At 49.2% G+C, this 20,939-nt stretch overlaps 1 protein-coding gene across 6 annotated transcripts in view; it reads left to right on the plus strand.

Annotated features, from left to right (window-relative positions):
- The window catches only part of KIF1C (kinesin family member 1C), a 58,536-nt gene that overhangs the window by 13,829 nt on the left and 23,768 nt on the right, over positions 1-20,939 (plus strand). For 4 of the 6 annotated variants that reach the window (XM_084806854.1, XM_084806859.1, XM_084806857.1 and 1 more), the window contains one exon: positions 16,904-17,047. In XM_084806854.1, the coding sequence (XP_084662980.1) occupies positions 16,942-17,047 (106 nt within the window). In that variant the 5' untranslated portion in view covers positions 16,904-16,941. Of the gene's footprint in view, positions 1-6,734; positions 6,847-16,903; positions 17,048-20,939 lie in introns of those variants that run through there. The other 2 variants (XM_084806858.1, XM_084806855.1) reach the window with 2 other exon arrangements.

Genomic DNA, 20,939 nt, shown 5'->3' on the forward strand with positions numbered 1-20,939 from the left:
ATCATGGCACAGTAGGGTTGGAAGGGGCCTACAAGGCCATCGAGTCCAACCCCCTGCTCAGTGCAGGAATCCAAGTCAGAGCATCCCCGACAGGTGGATGTCCAGCCTCGTCTTGAACGCCTCCGGTGTGGGAGAGCCCACCACCTCCCTAGGTAAATATCCTCCCTAGGATATTGTAGAGTTGGAAAAAGTGCAGAAAGGGGCAACTAAAATGATCATGGTGCTGGAGCAACTCCCCTGTGAGGAAAGGTTACGACATCTGGGACTGATTAGCTTAGAGAAAAGGCAATTGAGACATGACAGATACAAAAAAAAGCTATGCCTGGTGTGGAGAAAGTGGATAGCGAGACATTTTTCTTCCTCTCCCATAATACTAGAACCCAATGGGGTCCTCCTATGAAGCTGAATGGTGGGAGATTCAGGACAAATAAAAGGAAGGGCTTCTTCACACAGCGCAGAGTTAAACTATGGAGTTTGCTACCATAAGAAGTAGTGATGGTGACCATCTTGGACAGCCTTAAAAGGGGGGTGGACAAATTCCTGAAGGAAAAGTCTATCAATGGCCACTAGTCCTGATGGCTCTATGCTACCTCTGGTATCAGAGGCAGTGAGCCTACGTACACCAGTTGCTGGGGAACACGGGCGGGAGGGCGCTCTTGCACTCCTGTCCTGCTTTTGGGTTTCCAGAGGCAGCTGGTTGGCCACTGTCAGAGCTGAATGCTGGACTAGATGGAGCCTTGGTCCGATCCCGCATCATGGCTCTCCTTATGTTCTTACGTTGATGTACTCGCTATACCTTTCCATTTCCCAGTGGGAGAGGGCAGTGCCGGCAAAAGTGATGGGTGGGCCCATCTTGGCCTGCCCTGAAACTACATATAAGGAAGAGTGTTCACCCTTGGGTGGCGCATGGTTTTATAAATGTGACGAGTGTGTCAGCTAGCCCCAGGAGCTGTTGTGTTGCTTTCCCCCCTTTATTCAAGGCCTGTGGACCCAGATGAACTAGTTGGGCTGGGCTTAGCTGAGTGCTGTGGCTGGGAGGAGCCCTCACAACAGGAAGGATCTCTTTGTTGAGATTCCAGTGCACTTATTCACTTACATGTTTCACACACACACACACCCTTCAGGAATGCCAGCTACTTGGCTGGCTGCCCTGTTGGCGGAACGAATGCAAACGGAGGGTCTGCTGTGCAAAAACCATATCCCCACCTCACCCCTTTATCTTCTATACAGCTTATTTCCCTCGCGGTCAAATCGATATAGTAAAAAATGCCTGCAGAAACAGTTTCTTTTTCAAAAAGAGCATTGTTTATAACTGAATGCTGCAGTCTGCAGCTGGCTTAGCCCAGTGCACTCCAGATTAATTAAATAGGGCTGCTCAGAAGTAAATACCTCAGAAATCACAGGGCCAAGGCAGACAGCAAGTGGATGAGTTGGTTCCTCATTATTGGCTGTCAAACAGAAATATCCCCTTTTGCAGAGGAGCTGAGAGCTTGGAATTTTTGCAACACACCAGGTATAAAAGAACATCAGCATTGCTTGGTCGACCAGCTTTTAAGACATCAGCAGGTATAAAAATCAGGTTGGTGATCTGATGCTGTGAGTAGGCGAGTCAAAACTGAAAATAACCCCTCCAGGAATAAGCATGATTCTGGAAGACCCCGGGCACTTTGTACACCTAAAAACAAGATGCTGCCACACAGGAATTTGAAATAGAATCATAGAATATTAGCCCCATCGAGAGCATCTGGATCAAAATAAATGGAGCAAAGAATAAAAGGAACATGGTGGTCGGAGTCTACTACTGGCCACCCAACCAAGGAGAAGACGAGGGTAAAACTTTTGAAAAGCAAATAGCCAGTGTTTTAAGGAAGCATGATGTAGTAGTAATGGGGGACTTCAATTTCCCCGATATTTGTTGGGAGACAAATTCTGCAGAACATGGCCCCTCCAGGAAATTCCTGACTTGTGTGGCAGATAACTTCCTCCTACAGAAAGTAGAGGAAGGAACTAGAGGATCGGCTATCCTTGACTTGATCCTAACCAACAGAGATGACTTAGTGGGTAAAGTAGCACTTACAGGAATTCTGGGGGAAAGCAACTATGTTGTACTTGAGTTCTTGGTTCTAAGGGAAGCAAAAGCCGAGTGTAGCCAAATGCGTTCCCTGGATTTTAGGAAAGCTGATTTTAATAAACTCAGAACAATTATCAGTAAGGTCCCATGGCAAGCGACGCTGACGAGAAAAGGAATCCAAGATGGGTGGGAGCTTTTAAAAAAGGAAATTCTCAAGGCACAATTACAAACCATTCCAACAAGAAGAAAAGGTGGAAGACAACGGAAGAAGCCAATGTGGCTTCACAAAAAGCTTAGGGATGACCTGAAAACAAAAAAGGACACATATAGGAAGTGGAAAGAAGGCCAAGTAACAACGGAAGAGTACAGGCAGGTAGCACAGAATTGCAGGGATGGTGTCAGGAAGGCGAAAGCTGAGAATGAGCTGAGGTTAGCGAGGGATGCTAAAAACAACAAAAAGGCTTTCTTCAGCTACGTGCATAGTAAAAGGCAGAGGAAATAAATGATTGTTCAGCTGTTAAATAAGGATGGCAAAACGATAACAGATGACAAAGAAAAGGCAGAGGTGCTCAATTCCTACTTTGGCTCAGTCTTCTCCCAAAAGAAGGTCTATGACCCCCCTGGCAAAGGCGAAGTACAGGCTGAAGGGGCAGGATTGCAGCTTGAGATCAATAGGCATCCTGTCAAGGAACACCTCATTACTTTGAATGAGTTCAAATCTCCAGGGCCAGATGAACTGCATCCTAGAGTAATGAAGGAACTGGCAGAAGAACTCTCAGAACCACTGTCTATTCTCTTTGAGAAATCATGGAGGACGCGTGAAGTGTGAGATGACTGGAGAAGGACTGATGTTGTCCCTATCTTCAAAAAGGGCAAAAAGGAGGAAACTGGGAACTACAGACCAGTCAGTTTGACATCCATCCCTGGGAAAATTCTGGAGCAGATGATAAAGCAATCCATCTGGAAGCACCTTGAAAACAATGCTGTGATTACTCGAAGCCAACATGGATTTGTCAAGAACAAGTCCTGCCAGATGAATCTGATCTCATTTTTTGATCAAGTCACCTCCCTTGTGGACCGTGGGAATGCTGTGGACATAATATACCTCGACTTCAGCAAAGCTTTCGACAAAGTGCCCCATGATATCCTGATGAGCAAACTAGCTCAAAGTGGGCTAGATGAAACAACGATCCGGTGGATCCACAGTTGGCTACTGTCAGGGTGGACACTGAGCCCATAGAATCCCAGAGTAGTTCTGATTCTGAGGAAGAGCAGTCGCTCCTGGGAGGGGTGCGTGCTCCTCTTTCCCAGGGCCAACAGCTGACGGAGATTCCTCCCACCAACATTCCTAGCTCAGATAGCAGTCCAGGGAGTAACAGAGAGCGCATAGCAAACTTGGTGGATGCGCGACGCCGACGCAGAGAGCGGCGCCAGATGGAGGGCGCAGAAAGGAGGCGGAGTGCCCGGTTGGCGTGCAAACAACAGCTGCGCCCAGAGGATCCAAGGGAAAAGGGGAGGGACTCTCCCTAGTCCTTAAGTTCAGGGGTCTGCCAGTAATTCCCTTTCAAACGGGGACCATCTGTTCCAACTTAGGGCATATGTTCGGTGCTGGTCAGATCTAGTTGCAAACGGTATAGTGGTTAAGTTGTAAAAGAAGAATAAAGCTTTGAAAAGAAACCCTTCATCTGTTATTCTATTCTATGATTCTATGATTCTAATAGTAGGGTTGAAAGGGGCCTACAAGGCCATCGAGTCCAACCCCCTGCTCAGTGCAGGAATCCAAGTCAGAGCATCCCTGACAGATGGCTGTCCAGCCTCATCTTGAATGCCTCCAGCGTGGGAGAGCCCACCACCTCCCTAGGGAATGGGTTCCATTGTCGTATTGCTCTGACAGTCAGGACGTTTTTCCTGATGTTCAGCTGGAATCTGGCTTCCTGTCACTTGGGCCCATTATTCCGTGTCCTGCACTCTGGGATGATCAAGAAGAGATCCTGGCCTTCCTCTCTGTGACAAGCTTTCAGGTACTTGAAGAGCGCTATCCTATCTCCCCTCAGTCTTCTCTTCTCCAGGCTAAACATGCCCAGTTCTTTCAGTCTCTCCTCATAGGGCTTTGTTTCCAGTCCCCTGATCATCTTTGTTGCCCTCCTCTGAACCCTCTCCAACTTGTCTGCATCCTTCTTAAAGTGTGGTGCCCAGAACTGGACACAGTACTCCAGATGAGGCCTAACCAGTGCTGAGTAAGATTTTTCCTTTGAAATGCGGAGTCCACTGAGTCCCGACTGGTCTTTCCCCATGGATGCTCACCACTGCCTTCCCTCTGCTCTCCAGCCTCATAACCCCATGCAACAACACCGGCAGTCCCAGTTCCCAAAGCCAGCTAAGTCACGCCCTCCAACTGGGCTAGGCAAGTGCCTATGGAGTTATACTGATGTGTGTTTCCCCACAATCTCAGCTGGGTGGCTAAAGGGATCTTTAGGTCATTGCAGCGAGAAGCCAAGTGCCGGTACATGCAGTTCACCTTCCTCTGTAACACGAGAACACCAGAAGCTGCCTTCTTCCAGGTCAGATCTAGCCCAAGGTTTCCTGCTTTGACTGATCACAGCTTTCCAAAGTCACAGGCAGACAGAGGCCTTCCCCATGACCTGCAACCCTGGTTCCCACCAGTTAGAAATCCAGGAACTGAAGCAGGGATCTCATGCATGGAAAGCATGGAGGTGCTTTACCATCAAATTGCTTGAAAAGCGCAAAGCAGACTAAAGTTGAAGCAAATCCACTGCATTTGCATGTCTCTAGTTATAGAAAATTAGGGTTCACCTGGTTTCAGAATTTGGATGGTGTGAGGGAGGGGGCAGGACACACCCAGCCTCAATACCCCCCTTGCTGCCTCTGCAGTGTGAAGCATTCGTCTGAGATGTTGCTTCAAGGGCTGCTGAGGGAATGACAAAGCGGCCAGCATGTTCTTTGTCAGAGGATGCATTTTGCATCATTTCACGTTTTAAGTTCAGTGAAAAGGCGGAAACAATGCAGGCCTTTTCCCAAGGGCTTCTAAATCCAAAAGAAGGTGCTGGATGCTGGCCGAGCATTGCACCTCCATAATCACACCCTGCAGCACGGATGAGGCACCCTCCCCAGCAGACTCTTCTTCAAACTATGATTAACAGCCTCACCCACCGCGCCTGCTGCTGATCATTACTGTTTGGCAGGCCAGAGTGAGGCTACACCAAGAAGAGGGCGCTTGACACTCCCACCAGCCTACGGAGAGTGGTCTTAAGGGCTCCTCTGGGCGCCCCTCATGACTTGGACCAGCCATATGCATTTGCCATTGAGCAGGTCCCTGTTCACGAAACACCAGTTTTTGCAACTCCAAAGCACTCTGCCCTGGGCAGCAAGGGGAGAGTCCAAAGCCCCCCTGGGCATGTGGAGCTGGTGACGCAGATCTCTCTAGGGTGGCCCTGGAGGGGGTGGCGCATGCTGGATCATGGGAGACTGACCAGACCCTCCAGCTTAAGAACCCAATACAGCCTTCCCCAACCTGGTGCCCTCCAGATGTGTTGGACTACAATGCTCAGAATTCCCCAGCCAGCTCTGCTGGGAGTTGTAGCCAGCACATCTGGAGAGTGCCAGGTTGTGGAAGGCCGGCTCGACCAATGAAGAGCCCTGCTGGACTGGACAGCGGACCCAGCTGGGTCAGCTTCATCCTGCTTCCAGCAGTGGCTGCCAGATGCCTTTGGGAAGCCCACAAGCCCCCTCCCCCCCCGCACAGTCACTGTGGTATCCAGAGGCACACAGAGTCTCAGCATGGATGTTCAACTGGGTTATGAGGACTAATAGCTGCTGAGAGACACCCCCCCACACACTGATTTGTCTACTTCTTTTTAGAGCGCCTAAGCCCATGGCCATCACTCACCAACCATGTGGCGGCGAATTCCATAAGCGTTAGTTATGCAGGAAGGACTTCTTCTCTGTTCTGAGCCTACTGTCGGTCCATTTTGTTGGGTGACCCTCCTGAGTTCCACTATTTTGGGAAAGGGAGCAAAGTCCGTAGTCCATACCAGTCAGAGTTTTGCAAACCTCTGTCAGGCCCATTCACCATTCCTTTCCTCCTCCATTTTCACTTCGTTATCCACAACAGACTCACAATCTCTTTCCCAGTTAGCCGTCACCAGACCCCATCAGTTTATGTGTGAATTTAGGATTTTGCTGAAACAAGGTGCATCATTGTACCTTCACTGTCACCAAATCTCATTTGCCATTTGCTTGTCCCTTTGTTCAGTCTGGAGTGATCTTCTGGAGCTTTGCGGTCTGCTTTCAATTTCATTGTCCTTGAATGATCTGCAAAAACGGCTACTTCTCGTTCACCCTCACACCAGATCATTTATGGCTGAGGTGAACACACGCCTTGCTTACTTCCCTCCATTTTGAAAGCCCCTTTTATTCCGACCCTCTGTTTCCTGGTGACTTGGTGCAAAACCCTAGATAAGAGAGCTTCAGCTAATGACTAGTATAGAAATGTAATAAATAAACCAACACACCACTGATCATCACAATTGCTTGGCACACTGCAGGGTTGGGAAGGCCAAGGGTTAGGGTCACAGAGGATGCAATGTGTACATTTCCCGCTCCTCAGACTCACACACATTATTATTGTCCTTTGGCGTTGCAGGAGTACAAGATCTGACTTTAATTTGCCAATATTAAGTGACAACATGTGAGCAGTGTACAACATGGAAGGAGGCTTCGGTTCTTCTGCACCGGTGGCACGTTCACCTCCAGAGGTTGGTCCCACGGCAGTAGGCTTGTTCTGCCTTCCAGGGTTAATACCAGAGATATGTATTAATCATTTATTTCTAATGAAGAAGTGCTAGGTTTGGGGATCTTTCCTTTCAAATGTGAAGGGACTAATTGGTGAGGAAAAGGTGCTCTACGCATGCCTCCACTTATGTTCCAGAACCCAGCCTGGGCTCTAAGGCAGGTGTGGGCAGAAGGTAGATCTTCAGATGTTTCAGACATAAACTCCCAGAAGCCCCTGCCAGCATGCCCAATGGTCAGGAAAGGTGGGAGCTGAAGTCCAAAGCATCTGGAGATCTACCTTCTCCCCACACCTGCTCTAAGGAAACCATAGAATTTGGTTGGGCCTTTATGCCAGTTGGCCATGAAAACACAGGCACAACTCTTACTAAGAAATTCTGTGAGGAGCTGGCTGTACTTCCAACGAGAGGTAACAGCACAAGTGGTATAGTCTGAGACAGCCAGCCTGGTACAGTGATGGTTAGGAGAGCCAAAGCAGCACCAAGAAGACCTGAGTTCAATGCACTACACAACCATAGAATCATGGAATAATAGGGTTGGAAGGGGCCTACAAAACCATCGAGTCCAACCCCCTGCTCGATGCAGGAATCCAAGTCAGAGCATCCCTGGCAGATGGCTGTCCAGCCTCGTCTTGAATGCCTCCAGTGTGGGAGAGCCCACCACCTCCCCAGGTCATGGGTTCCATTGTCGTATTGCTCTTGCAGTCAGGAAGGTTCTCCTGCTGTTCAGCCGGAATCTGGCTTCCTGTCACTTGAGCCCATTATTCCGTGTCCTGCACTCTGGGATGATTGAGAAGAGATCCTGGCCTTCCTCTCTGTGACAACCTTTCAGGTACTTGAAGAGCGCTATCATATCTCCCCTCAGTCTTCTCTTCTCAAGGCTAAACATGTCCAGTTCTTTCAGTCTCTCCTCATAGGGCTTTGTTTCCAGTCCCCTGATCATCTTTGTTGCCCTCCTCTGAACCCTCTCCAGCTTGTCTGCATCCTTCTTAAAGTCCGGTGCCCAGAACTGGACACAGTACTCCAGATGAGGCCTAACCAGTGCTGACACTGATTTGGAAGCTATGCTTCTATGAATGCAGCCCAAAATAGCAGTTGCCTTTTTTGCAGCCACATCACATTGTTGGCCCTTATTCAGCTTGTGATCTACCACAATTCCAAGATCCTTCTCGCTCGTAGTGTTGTTGAGCCAAGAATTGCCCATCTTGTAAATGTGCCTTTGGTTTCTTTTTTCCTAGGTGCAGAACTTGGCATTTATCCCTATTCAATGTCATTCTGTTGTTTTCTGCCCAGTGCTCCAGCCTATCAAGATCAGTTTGAATTCTGTTTCTGTCTTCCAGGGCATTAGCCATCCCACCCAATTTGGTGTCATCTGTTGTTGTTGTTGTTGTTATTATTATTAAATTTATTAATCGCCCATCTGGCTGGTCACCCAGCCACTCTGGGCGATGTACAACATAAATAAAACAGTTTAAAACAATAAAATTCTACAGTAAAAACATTTTCTAAAATACCCTAACCCACCCCAAATGCCTGCCTGAACAACCACGTTTTTAATGCACGACAGAAGCTCATTAAAGAGGGGGCATGGCGGAGTTCCCTAGGGAGGGAGTTCCACAGAGCGGGGGCCACCACAGAAAAGGCCCTCTCCCTCGTCCCCTCCAGTCTAGCTGTCCTGGCTGATGGGACAGAGAGAAGGCCATCCGAGACTGATCTTGTTAAGCGGCCTATCTGGTGCTGCTGGAAGCGCTCCTTAAGATAGGCTGGGCCGGAACCATATAGGGTTTTAAAGGTCAAAACCAACACCTTTAATTTGTCCTGGAAAACAACTGGTAACCATTGCAACTCCTTCAGCACCAGAGTGATGTGATCTCGCCGGCGGCTCCCTTTAATCAGGCGAGCCACAGCGTTCTGTACCAGCTGCAGCTTCCGAACCGTCTTCAAGGGTAACCCCATGTAGAGCGCATTACAGTAGTCTAAACGAGAGGAGACCAGGGCATGTACTACCGATGGGAGCAGATGGTCGGGAAGGAAGGGGCGCAGCCGCCGTATCAGATGGAGTTGATACAGCGCTGTCCGGCTCACAGCTGACACCTGAGCCTCCATGGACAGCTGGGAGTCCAAAATGACCCCCTGGCTGCGGACCTGGTCTTTCAAGGGTAGCCGTACCCCATTCAACACCAGGTCAACATCCCCCAGCCTCCTCTTGTCTCCCACCAAAAGTACCTCGGTCTTGTCAGGGTTCAGCTTCAGCTTATTCCTCCCCATCCAGCCACTCACCGTCTCCAGACATTTGGACAGGGATTCCATGGCCAACCTTGGTGAAGATTTGAATGAGAGGTAGAGCTGCGTGTCATCCGCATATTGATGACACCGCACCCCAAACCTCCTGATGATAGCCCCCAGCGGCTTCACATAGATATTAAATAGCATCATAATAGCATCATAATAGGAGAGGATGGAACCCTGTGGCACCCCACAAGTGAGTGGCCATGGGTCCGACACCTCCTCTCCCAGTGCTACCCTCTGGTACCTGCCGGAGAGGAAGGACCGGAACCACCGCAATACGGTGTCTCCAATGCCCAACCCCTCCAGGCGGTCCAGGAGGATACCGTGGTCAACGGTATCAAAAGCCGCTGAGAGGTCGAGGAGAACAAGGAAGGAGCATTTACCCCTATCCAGAGCCCTCCTCATATCATCTACCAAGGCGACCAAGGCCATTTCTGTCCCATGCCCAAGCCTGAAGCCTGACTGAAATGGGTCTAGATAATCAGTTTCTTCCAAGTGTGCCTTCAACTGCATCGCCACCACCCGCTCAATCACCTTGCCCAAAAATGGCAGATTTGAGACTGGGCGAAAGTTGTTCAGAACTTGAGGATCCAAGGAGGGCTTCTTTAAGAGCGGTCTTATCACTGCCTCCTTGAGGGCTGATGGCATCACTCCCTCCTCAAGGTTCACCACCGCCCTGATCCCCTCACCCAGTCTCTCTCTGCAGCCCATAATGAGCCAAGATGGGCAAGGATCAAGTAAGCAGGTGGTCGGCCTTACAGATGAAAGCACCTTGCCCACTTCATCAGGAGGAAGAAGCTGGAACCGATCCCACAAAACCGGTTTGCCACAGGCTGCCTCTTGCTCACTAACTGTATCCATAGCGTGCAGAGTAACACACCTAATCCAATCAATTTTATCTGCAAAGTACCTTGCCAAGGTCTCACAGGAGGCCTTAGAATGCTCCAGTGGTTCAGGAGCCACAGGATCGACCAGGCTCCGGACCACTTGGAACAGCCTCCTGGGACAGCACTCTGCAGACGTGATAGAGGCAGCATAATATTCCTTTTTTGCTTTCTTCACCGCCATGTGATAGGCTGAAGATACAGCTCTAGCCCGTGTCTGATCGTCTTTGGAGCGAGACTTCCGCCACTGGCACCCTAGCCGTCTCACCTCCTGTTTCAGAGCTCGTAACCGTGGATTGAACCATGGTGCAGTCCAAGCCCTGTTCAGGGGGAGAGGGCGTTTCGGAGCCACCTGATCTAATGCCCCAGTGATGGTGGCATTCCAGCCACCCACCAGGGTCTCGACCGAGTGGCCGTTGGCGTGCCCCAGAGAATCCACAAGCGCGTTCAGGAATCCATTTGGATCCATAAGACGCCTGGGGTGGACCATTTTAATGGGTCCTCCACCCCTGCAGAGGGGTTGTGGAACCGAGAAGTCCAACGCCACCAGATAGTGGTCTAACCATGACAAGGGGTGGTGGATATGCCCCCGACTTCCAGATGACTCCCGACTTCTCCAGAAACAAACACAAGGTCTAGTGCATGACCGGCTACATGGCTGGGCCCAGTTAGAATATGGTGCAGCTCCCAGGAGGCCATGGTCTCCATGAAGTCCCGAGGTGCTCCTGTGAGGATGGCCTCCGAATGTACGTTCAAGTCCCCCAACACCAATAAGTTAGGAGACTGTACATGCACATCAGAGACCACCCCAAGCACCTCAGCCAGGGAGTCAGTCATGCAGCGGGGTGGACGGTACACGAGCAGAATCCCCAGACTGCCCTTCGGGCCCAACCTCCAGTACAGTACAAATCTGCACATTTGATCAGCATTCCCTGCACCTCCTCCTCCAAGTCCTTAATAAAAATGTTGAAGAGCACTGGGCCCAGGACTGAGCCCTGCGGTACCCCACTCGTTACCTCTCCCCAGTTTGAGAAGGTCCCATTGATAAGCACTCTTTGAGTCCGATGCTGTAGCCAACTGTGGATCCACCGGATCGTTGTTTCATCTAGCCCACTTTGAGCTAGTTTGCTCATCAGGATATCATGGGGCACTTTGTCGAAAGCTTTGCTGAAGTCGAGGTATATGATGTCTACAGCATTCCCACAGTCCACAAGGGAGGTGACCTGATCAAAAACTGAGAGCAGATTTAATGACTTCTCCAGGCCTGTAGCTGGGAATCGTGGCCTTCCATGCAAAGCACTTTACAGGTCTTGACTGTCCCCACAGCATCCCAGTGGCACGCAATCCACTGTTCCACCATTTTTGACTTGATGTCATGCCTGCGGAGCAGCCTCCCAATGTCACCTGATTGTTGTTGTTTATTTGGTCAGTCGCTTCCGACTCTTCGTGATTTCATGGACCAGACCACGCCAGAGCTTCCTGTCGGCCGTCGCCACCCCCAGCTCCCCCAAGGTCGAGCCCGTCACCTCCAGAATATCATCCATCCACCTTGCCCTTGGTCGGCCCCTCTTCCTTTTGCCTTCCACTTTCCCTAGCATCAGCATCTTCTCCAGGGTGTCCTGTCTTCTCATGATGTGGCCAAAGTACTTCAGTTTTGCCTTTAATATCCTTCCCTCAAGTGAGCAGTCTGGCTTTATTTCCTGGAGTATGGACTGGTTTGATCTTCTTGCAGTCCAAGGCACTCTCAGAATTTTCCTCCAGCACCACAGTTCAAAAGCATCTATCTTCCTTCGCTCAGCCTTCCTTACGGTCCAGCTCTCGCAGCCATAGGTTACTACGGGGAATACCATTGCTTGAACTATGCGGACCTTTGTTGTCAATGTGATGTCTCTGCTCTTAACTATTTTATCAAGATTTGTCATTGCTGTCCTCCCAAGAAGTAAACGACTTCTGATTTCCCGACTGCAGTCAGCGTCTGCAGTAATCTTTGTGCCTAGAAAGACAAAGTCTGTCTCTGCCTCCATGTTTTCTCCCCCTATTTGCCAGTTATCAATCAAGCTGGTTGCCATAATCTTGTTTTTTTTGAGGTTTAACTGCACCCCAGCTTTTGCACTTTCTTCTTTCACCTTCGTCATGAGGTTCCTCAGCTCCTCCTTGCTTTCAGCCATCAAAGTGGTATCATCTGCATATCGGAGATTGTTAATGTTTCTTCCAGCAATTTTAACTCCAGCCTTGGCTTCAGCAAGCCCAGCACGTCGCATGATGTGTTCTGCGTACAGGTTGAATAGGTAGGGTGAGAGTATACAACCCTGCCGTACTCCTTTCCCAATCTTAAACCAGTCCGTTGATCCGTGGTCTGTTCTTACCGTTGCTAGTTGGTCGCTATACAGATTCCTCAGGAGGCAGACAAGATGACTTGGTATGTCACCTGATACCTCTGCGGAAATGACTGCCCCCGAGCTGAGCACTTCAGAGGAGGCTCTGTGTCTCACCGGCACTTGAGGGTAGCTTGGTGAGTACACAGGGCAGGGAGAGGGCTCCTCTGTGGTGGTGCTGTGGTTCTGGGACTCCCTCCCTGGGAAGGCCTCTTTGGCCCCTTCCTTTCTTTCAGATCTGTTGGCAGAGGTTGTTGCCCCGGCCTGGCCCTTTGGATTGTTTTATTAAGACTGGCTCGAGGACTGCGAGGCTATTTTTGCACCTACACTTCAAGGAGTGCTGTTTCGATTTTAACTGCACTTTATTTTTAGTGTTTGTGAGACGTTTTGGGGGCCTCTTGGTCCAAAAGAAGCATACAAATGTTAAATGTACTAAATACCTTCTGGAATATCCTTCCGTGGAAGGTCCCCCCCCGCCCCAAAGGTTGGGCAAGTCCAGGATATCTTATCTTGGGGCAGTGGGTAGGGCTAAGTGTGAACCCGCTCGGAGAGCTTCGGCTACTGGGCGGGATAGAAATGTAATAAATAAACAAACAAAAAAACAAACAAGTGACTTCTGGGCTCCCTTCCAATGTTATGATTCTGTGAAATAATTCTGACTTGGATGTTTTTGTTTCAGCGGAGATGGGCTTCTTCCCATGTATTTCACCCTAACTCTCCCGAGCGTTCCTTTGGGGTGGAGGCCTAAACCTGTAGGTGGGAGGCACAGGTGTGCCCCTGCATTGTGTGTGAGTAGGGGTGGAAGAGCCACGTGCTCAATCGCCTCTTGCTGGCGTCTTTGTGCAAGCGCGCATCTGACGTGTTTCATCTCTCTTCCCACTCTTGGTTGCCAGGGAACAGCTGTCTTGGCTAAAAATAATTCCATTTTAGCTGTCATCAGCCATCATGTGAGCACACAGACTTGTTGCATATCTCTATGCTGTTCCTTTGATGTCCTTGGGGTCACATTGTGGAAGGAAAAGGCACAAGTTGTATTGCAAGGGGCGAGTGGAGCAGTGGGGGATGGGGGGGCATGGCTGTGGTTTGGCATGAGAGGGGTCTTGGTAGAGCACCGAAAGGCCGTTCATTCCCCCTTGGGCACTGGGCCTCCTGCTAATGACACTGGATGTTGTACCCCCATCGCCTTTTTTAAAAATTCACAAAATGTGCACAACTTCAAACTTGTTTTCACAGTTTTAAGGGGTAGAAGCTGACTTCTGTTGTTTTCAGTCCTTTTGAAAGCTGGGAGCCACAGAGCAAAGGCTTTGGTTTTAGCAGAGAAAAGGCACTTTCACCTCCAATACTTTGGTTAGTTTCTCTTGCAGAATCTGCCACAGACTTTAGAGTATTTGGATCTTTTGAAGATGTGATTGTGGGTTGCTTCTGCTAATTGTAGGTGCCATTTCTTTCTACTGCTGGTTTGGAAAGAAGAGATCTGAGTGGAGCTCCTATGAATTTCTTGTGACTGTTTTAAAAGCGCACCTGTGCACTTATGTTATGCGTTGTGCGTTCCAACCCAGAATATAATTGCTCATCTGCCTCTGGTACCTCATAGTTATTCAGTGTTTGGGGTTTCAAATGCCTGGGCAAACATTTAATTAAACCTTCACGCAGATCATCTGTGGTACCTGTTTTAATGATGGCTTGAAAACTTGTAACTTAATAGAAAGGTGCTTTTGAGCATGTTCAGAGAGATACTGTCTCACTGCTGAGCAATCACAACTAGCTCCCAGAACTGGGAGTTTAGCTGCCCCTATCTGATCCAGGAAGGGAGTCCTTGGTGGGGGCAGAATGGCTGGGAAATTTAACCAGTCATCGAAATGGTAGTGACTAGGAGCAGGTCAGGGGGGCTGCTGTTTCTTAGTAACAGCTCCAAGGCTTCACAAAGTGTGGTGAATCCATGTTTCTGCTGCAGGGGGCATGGGCCCTGTGCCTTCTAGTCTCTCATTACCCCTCTTCTAGAAAGACTCTGTCACTCACTGAATTATAACCACCTTGAATTTTAAGTCATTCATTAAATTTCTGATACACTTTAAAAAAAACCAGTGGAAGAACTCTGGGTCTGTCCGAGACTCTGTGTGTGTGTGTGTGTGTGTGAATGTGTGCGCGTGCATACCCATCTTTTCCTTCACTAGCTGGGGAAAATGTAGCACTGTGGCATGTCCAAAGGGGCTTTATTGAGCATGGGATGTCTGTTTGTTATTACATGCTCATTTTTGTTGTTTATAAAGTGCCATCAGTGTACATGTTGCTTTACAACAGCCTTCCCCAACTTGGCGCCCGCCAGATGTGTTCGATTACAACTCCTATAATCCCCCAGCCAGCCCTATGTTGTAATCCAACACATCTGGAGGGTGCCAGGTTGGGGAAGGCTGCTTTACAAAATATAAGAGGGCAGGTCCTTGCCACCAAGGAGCTTACAGTCTAAGATTTGGGGCAGGGAAGACAACAGATGGAGAGATGGTGTTGGGCAGGTGTAAACAGGGGAGGAAGGCATGTTCATTTGAGTCATGCATCCTTAGGTCTAGTTATGGCAGGGTGCTGGGAATGAAGTCAGGTGCACTTTCTAGTCTTCACATGCCCCTAGAAACTCGGCTTGAGGCACCTGAAGACCTTTTGCTGTGAGTTTGCTGAGCTGCCTCATCAGTGCCACAACCATTATCTCCATGAGCCGTTGGGTGGAGTCGCAAGTGTGCTTGGAAGAGCACCTGTGGCAAGAATGCAGGCCACTGGAAGGGGAATGAGGGCAGCCTAAGATCTTAGCACTGCCTGTGCTCCTTTTCCCTTTCCAGGCTCGCACATCTTCTCTCCTGGGGTGTAATTAAATTAGAGCACTGGAGCGGTGGGCAAGAAGGAGGCTTAAGGGAGCCCAACCCTGACTCCTGCTTGAAACCTTTTGGCGGCTGGTGCGTCCCAAGGCGGCCCACATACGGGTGAGAATTGGAGCACGGTGGGTGGGGAAGCTGAGCAGTCCGTGCTGCTGTGAAGGTGTTTGGCGCGCCCTTCTGTCTTGAAGGACGAGATTACCTTCGCCTCAGCTCCTGACAGCTCCTGTTGGGGTTGCAGTGGGGGGCAGGGGCGAGCTGTGTGTGCTCCAGAAACGGGTGGACCTGCCTTATATTGAGTCAGACGATTGGTCCATTTAGCCCAGGGCTGCCAACATGGACCGGCAGAGGCTCTCCAGGGTTTCAGGCAGAGAAGAGTCTTTCGAAGCCCTACCTGGAGATGCCGGGGATTGAACCTGGGGCCTTCTGCAAGGGCTCTGCCACCGAGCTATGGCCCCCTCCCTGCTCTGCTTCGCTTTAGAGCGAAACCTTTATTGGCTGGTGGGCACGTTTGAAATTTTGAGGCAGTGTCATGAGCACTCTCACAAAATGGCTACCAGGATGGCTGCTACGGTGTGCATGGCCAGTCGAAAACACTCATTTCCCACGAGGCAAACTGGTGAGACCAAACAAAAAGGAACTTGCCCAAGAACCTAAGTCCAAGGCAGAGGTGGAATCTCAGCTCCAAAACACACAATCACGCTTTGGAACCCCAACAAAGATGGTGCTGGAGGGCAGCACTTTGGTTTGCCACATGCCAGTGTCCCAGTTTTAAAAAATCTGTAAGAAATAAAATAAAAATTAGGAGGGGCAGGAAGCCGAGTGGGCACCAAGAGAGGTTTCTGCAAGCACTTCAGAGACCCAAACCTCAGAGTGTTCTGGAGAGGTTTTGCAACAGGGGTGGAGAGGCTCCAGCTCACAGCCCAGATGTGGCCTCTAGAGCCGTCTCCACCTGTGTGTAGTACTGAGCATGTTATTAGTGAGCATGGGTTGTCGTGTGTGTGTGTGTATGAGAAAGTGTACGGGTGATGCCACCCACGTTAGCTTTGAGCCTGCCCGTGTTTTGCAGGGGAGCCACTTCTGGCATGCAGCCCCCTGAAAGTTGGCCTGGATAGTCCTCATACCACCAGTGTGCCACAGAAATATGCGCATTGCCCGAAGCCCCCTGGGTGGCTATTAGGGCTGCTTGAGGAATTTGATCTTTCTGAATTCTGACACAAACTGATTGGCTTCGCCCCTCTTTGGAACCAACATGTGGGTTGGAACTCAGTTATCCGCAGGCGTTTGCATTTCCTGAACATTCCAACACAGTTTGAGGCTCTGAGAAGAAGGATCAAAGCGTATATCTTGAAAGACAGTAGTGTTAAAAATATGTATTTAGATGTTAATTTTTTGTAGATTTTTAAAAAGGTTCACAGATTAATCTGAAAATGAGACAGAATGGAGTTATGAGTAAGTGCCTGCAAACGTTACATGATTGGAAATAGACTGATTTGCCCATCCACGGGCATTGCGTGTTCCCTTTGACTCTTGATGCAGGGCACATTTGTCTCCACCGTGCTGGGAAAAGAGTGCGAATATCACATGGGCTTGTTTTGCCTTCTCCCCCCAGGTAATCTCACCGTGAGCTGCAGGTGAATCAGACCCAAAATGGCCGGCGCATCTGTCAAAGTGGCCGTCCGGGTGAGGCCCTTCAACGCCCGCGAAATCAGCCGGGATGCCAGATGTGTGATCCAGATGCAGGGAAAAACCACCTGTAAGTTATCTTGTTGGTGGGGTGCGATGACGGGGCTTGTAGTCCAACCCACCTGGAGGGCACCAGGTTGGGTGAGGCCCCCCCAATCCTTCTGCTGGCTCTCCCGCTTCTTCCCAGGTGTTTCTGCCTTGATGGGGATACTTCTTACTTTGGTTTCTTACTGGGAGAAAAAACGGTCTGTGGGAAAGTGGGAGGGGGGGTTTGGGGTCCAAGAATCATGGGCAGGCTTCAGTACTCCCTTCCTCCCATGTCTTCTGTACTTTAAATTGGCCTCTTCCCGCCTCCCCTCCTGTATAGGAATTTGGCACAGCGGCTGTTCTAATGGACAGGTCATGCTGCCAAATTGTGTAGCTTTAAGCCTCCATCGGTGGGCCCTCCTAAGAACAAACTGTCCATTTAGTCACTGCTCGCTTTAGTCAACTATCCCAAAAATGTCACCCATTTTTAAAATACTCTAATGTGGTCACATGGGTTAACTTTAATTAAATCAGTTAATCAGGGCAGAACTTTAATTGCCAAGAGCCGTAACTCTTATTTGTTTCCTCAGCCACTTTTGCCAAACTTCCTGGGTTCCTCTGGGACAGTTCCAGCCCCACTAAGCCATAGGGTTGGTCCTCCCTCCCCCCCCACCCAACCTCCTCCCCTCTTCTGCTACTCTGTAACTCAACCCCAAACAGAGGATGGTCTGGAAAAGTTTGCTTTGGATCGGTGGGGGAAGAATAAAAAGCGTGAAAGTAAAGAAAAAAACAGCTTCTGCGAGTAAATTTCCATGCTAATTTTATTAAGACTGCAAACATCTTACATAACTTGCTCTAAAGATTCTTTGATTGAATCAAACATGCTACCTACTGCTTTTGAGAGGAAGTTGACTTAAAAGTTGTAGGTAAACCATTATATGGGGATGTGTGTGTGTGAGAGAGAGAGAAAGAGATTTTGCTGGCTGAGCAAGTGAACGAGTTCACAGCTTATAAAAACAAACTGGATAAGCATCTTTTGGGGCTCATTTATGTTGAACTAATCCTGTCGTCTGGAGATGGGATGGGGGAGTGGATTTTGTGAACATCCAAAACCCTTTGCATTCAGTTGGCTGTGTTTTTGTATAAATACTTCTCAAGAAATCTGTTATCTTTCATCACCTGCAAAAATGGAAGTTGCTGGGGGCTTTTCATTTGGTTTTTGTTTTACGTTCTAATCTCTAAAAATTCAGCCACCTTTTGCTAAGGCAGTGTAAAGGTTAAATCAACCCCCTCGTTGCCTGGGATGGCGTGGGTCAAAGAGGATCTCCCCACATTCTTGATGCAGCCTCTGCCTGCCCCAGCGTGATCTTACTTATTGGCTTTGGCGTTCGAAACTGCGCAACTAGGCCATCTCATCAGCTGTTCGTCCCTGTCTATGTTTAGCCCTGGAACAGCTGAGAGGCCATGGCAAGGGGTGCAGTGGTGGGCAGGGGGAGGGGGTGAACCCAGTGGTATTCCCAAAGTAAGGATGCTGCTCTTCTGTGTCCTCTCGTCCCCCTAAATGCATTATGCCAGGCAGCATCCACCCGCCCCGCCCGGCCAAGAGGGCAGCTTCAAAGCCATTGCTATTTGAGTTATGTGCGGAATGTTTTCCCGAGAGCCGAGGCTGAGGAATCCAGCCACTGCGCTGTCGTTGCAAGGAGGCTGGGCGGCATTGCTCCCCTCCGCTGCTCCGTCGAGGGGGTCATGGATTTCCTAGAATGCTGGAGGGCTCGTTTGCGTTTGGCCTCCGACGCTCTCAGCCTGCTCCGTCCTGGCTCCACTGAGAGAGAGAGAGAGAGAGAGAGCGCCTTGCAGCTTTCTGCAGAGTAAGCGGCCTTTTCTTTTAAGCTCTCAAAGACAAACAATATGCTCAGGCCTGTATACGAACTGCCAGTTGTTTATTTATTGTTATCATTTATATACTGCCTTATCTGCCAAAGAGCCATCAAGGCGGTATATAAGATTTAAAAAAATAAAGCCTTCCAACAATAACATGAACATTAAAACATGAGAACATTAAAAGCAGTAAAGACATTACAAACGGCACATTTTAAAAGGCTAAATTGAAAATATGCATCTTTACACATGGGGAGGAACCGTAGCTCAGTGGGAGAGTCCCTGCTTTGTGCGCAGAAGGCCCCAGGGTTGATCCCCAGCAGCATCTCCAGGTAAGGCTAGGAATTAATCTTGCCTGAAACCCCAGATTGCTGCTGCTGCCAGTCAGTGTCAAGAATACTAGATGGACCCAGGGTCTGACCTCAGTATGAGGCAGCTTTGCTGTTCCTATGTACACCTTTTCTAAAGGCCAAGAGATTGGGGGCCAGTTGTAGTTCTTGAGGGAGTGCATTCCATAGTTTGGAGGCAACACAGGAGTTAATAAATCTGAAAGCAGCAATAAAACAAGAATATGCCTTGAAACCTCCTTCCCACGCTGCAGTATCAGTCACCAAATGGCAGTTGGAAAGGTCACTGTAGCACCCGTGGAAACGTTCAGGCTGGGATTTTGAGCCTCTTAAGGCAGGGCTTTTCATAAGAACATAAGAAGAGCTCTGAAGCTGGATCAGAACAAAGGTCCATTCTGGTCCAGCCTTCCTCAATCTGGTACCCTCTAGATGTGTACCCTCTGCAACTCCCAGGGTTGGCTGGGGGATGCTGGGAGTTGTAGTCCAGCACATCTGGAGGGCACCAGGTTGAGGAATGCTGACCTCTGCCACCTACAGATGGGGGAGAATTTTTTTTCAAGTCACATTTTCACATGAACTGATGTACATCACACTTCCTGGATGGATACACAAACTGAAGCTCATGCAGCTCTCCAGCCAAAAGAATGTGTACAAAAATGTATATTACGGAATGTGCACATAAAAGTACATATACTGGTGAAAATAACATGCAAACATGCATTATGTTAGGGGGGAAGGCTTGCAAAAATGCATGTATTGGGCAAGGGTGCCTGCAAAAATGCATATGAATGGAACCAAACCTGAGGGGTTTGTCCATCCTGGCCTCCTGCTTCCCACAGTGTTGCACCAGGTGCTCACAAGGAGAGCATGGGGCAAAAGTCCTCCTCCCTTGTGCCACCCAGCATGTGGCATTCCACATCATGGAGCCTCTGACCCCAGGAGGAGAGGCACAGAGCCATCATGACAAGCAGCCTTCCTCCGAGAAGTGGCTTCATCTCTGTTGAAGCCTGTGGCCATCACCACATCATGTCGCAATGAGTTCCACAAGTTAACTCTGCAGTGTGTGAAGGATACGCTCTCGTATGTGTTCTGTACCTGCTGTCAGTCAGTTTCACTGGGTGGTCCCCACCCTATTCTAGCAGCACGTGTATTCATTCATTCTTCCATTCATTCGATTTGTATACCGCCCAACTGGCAAATGCTGTTGGGGTGGTTTAAAATCATAAAATCAAACAACCTCAACAAAATAACCAAAATAAATGAAGAAGAAGAAGAAGGATATGACAATACAAGTATCAAAATAATACAATATTAAACATTAAAAATATTAAGAACATTGAGGAACCACAGTAAAATTCATAAAGCAACAGATTAAAGGTTAAATGCCTGCTTAAAGAAGAAGGTCTTATCCTTGTGTCTAAATGTATACAGTGACGATGCCAGGAGGATCTCTCTGGGAAGGGCATTCCACCGAGGGGCAGCCATTACAGAGAAGGCCCTTACCCTGATGGCTTCCCATCTCGCACTGCCCAGAAAAGTGCCTCCGAAGACGATCTTTGCAGTCGGGCAGGAGCTGCCACAGAGGCAGGAGGACTTTTCTCTCCACTTGAACCTAGTCATCATGACTAGTAATAGGCTTGATGGACCTCTGGTCCTCTCCTCTGTAAGTTTGTCTAAGCCAGGGGTGGGGAGCTGCTTTGCAGGTGGGGG

This window comes from Heloderma suspectum, chromosome 6 (assembly GCF_057233095.1).
Source record: "Heloderma suspectum isolate Gila_16-S chromosome 6, 16-S_ref, whole genome shotgun sequence".
Taxonomy (NCBI): domain Eukaryota; kingdom Metazoa; phylum Chordata; class Lepidosauria; order Squamata; family Helodermatidae; genus Heloderma; species Heloderma suspectum.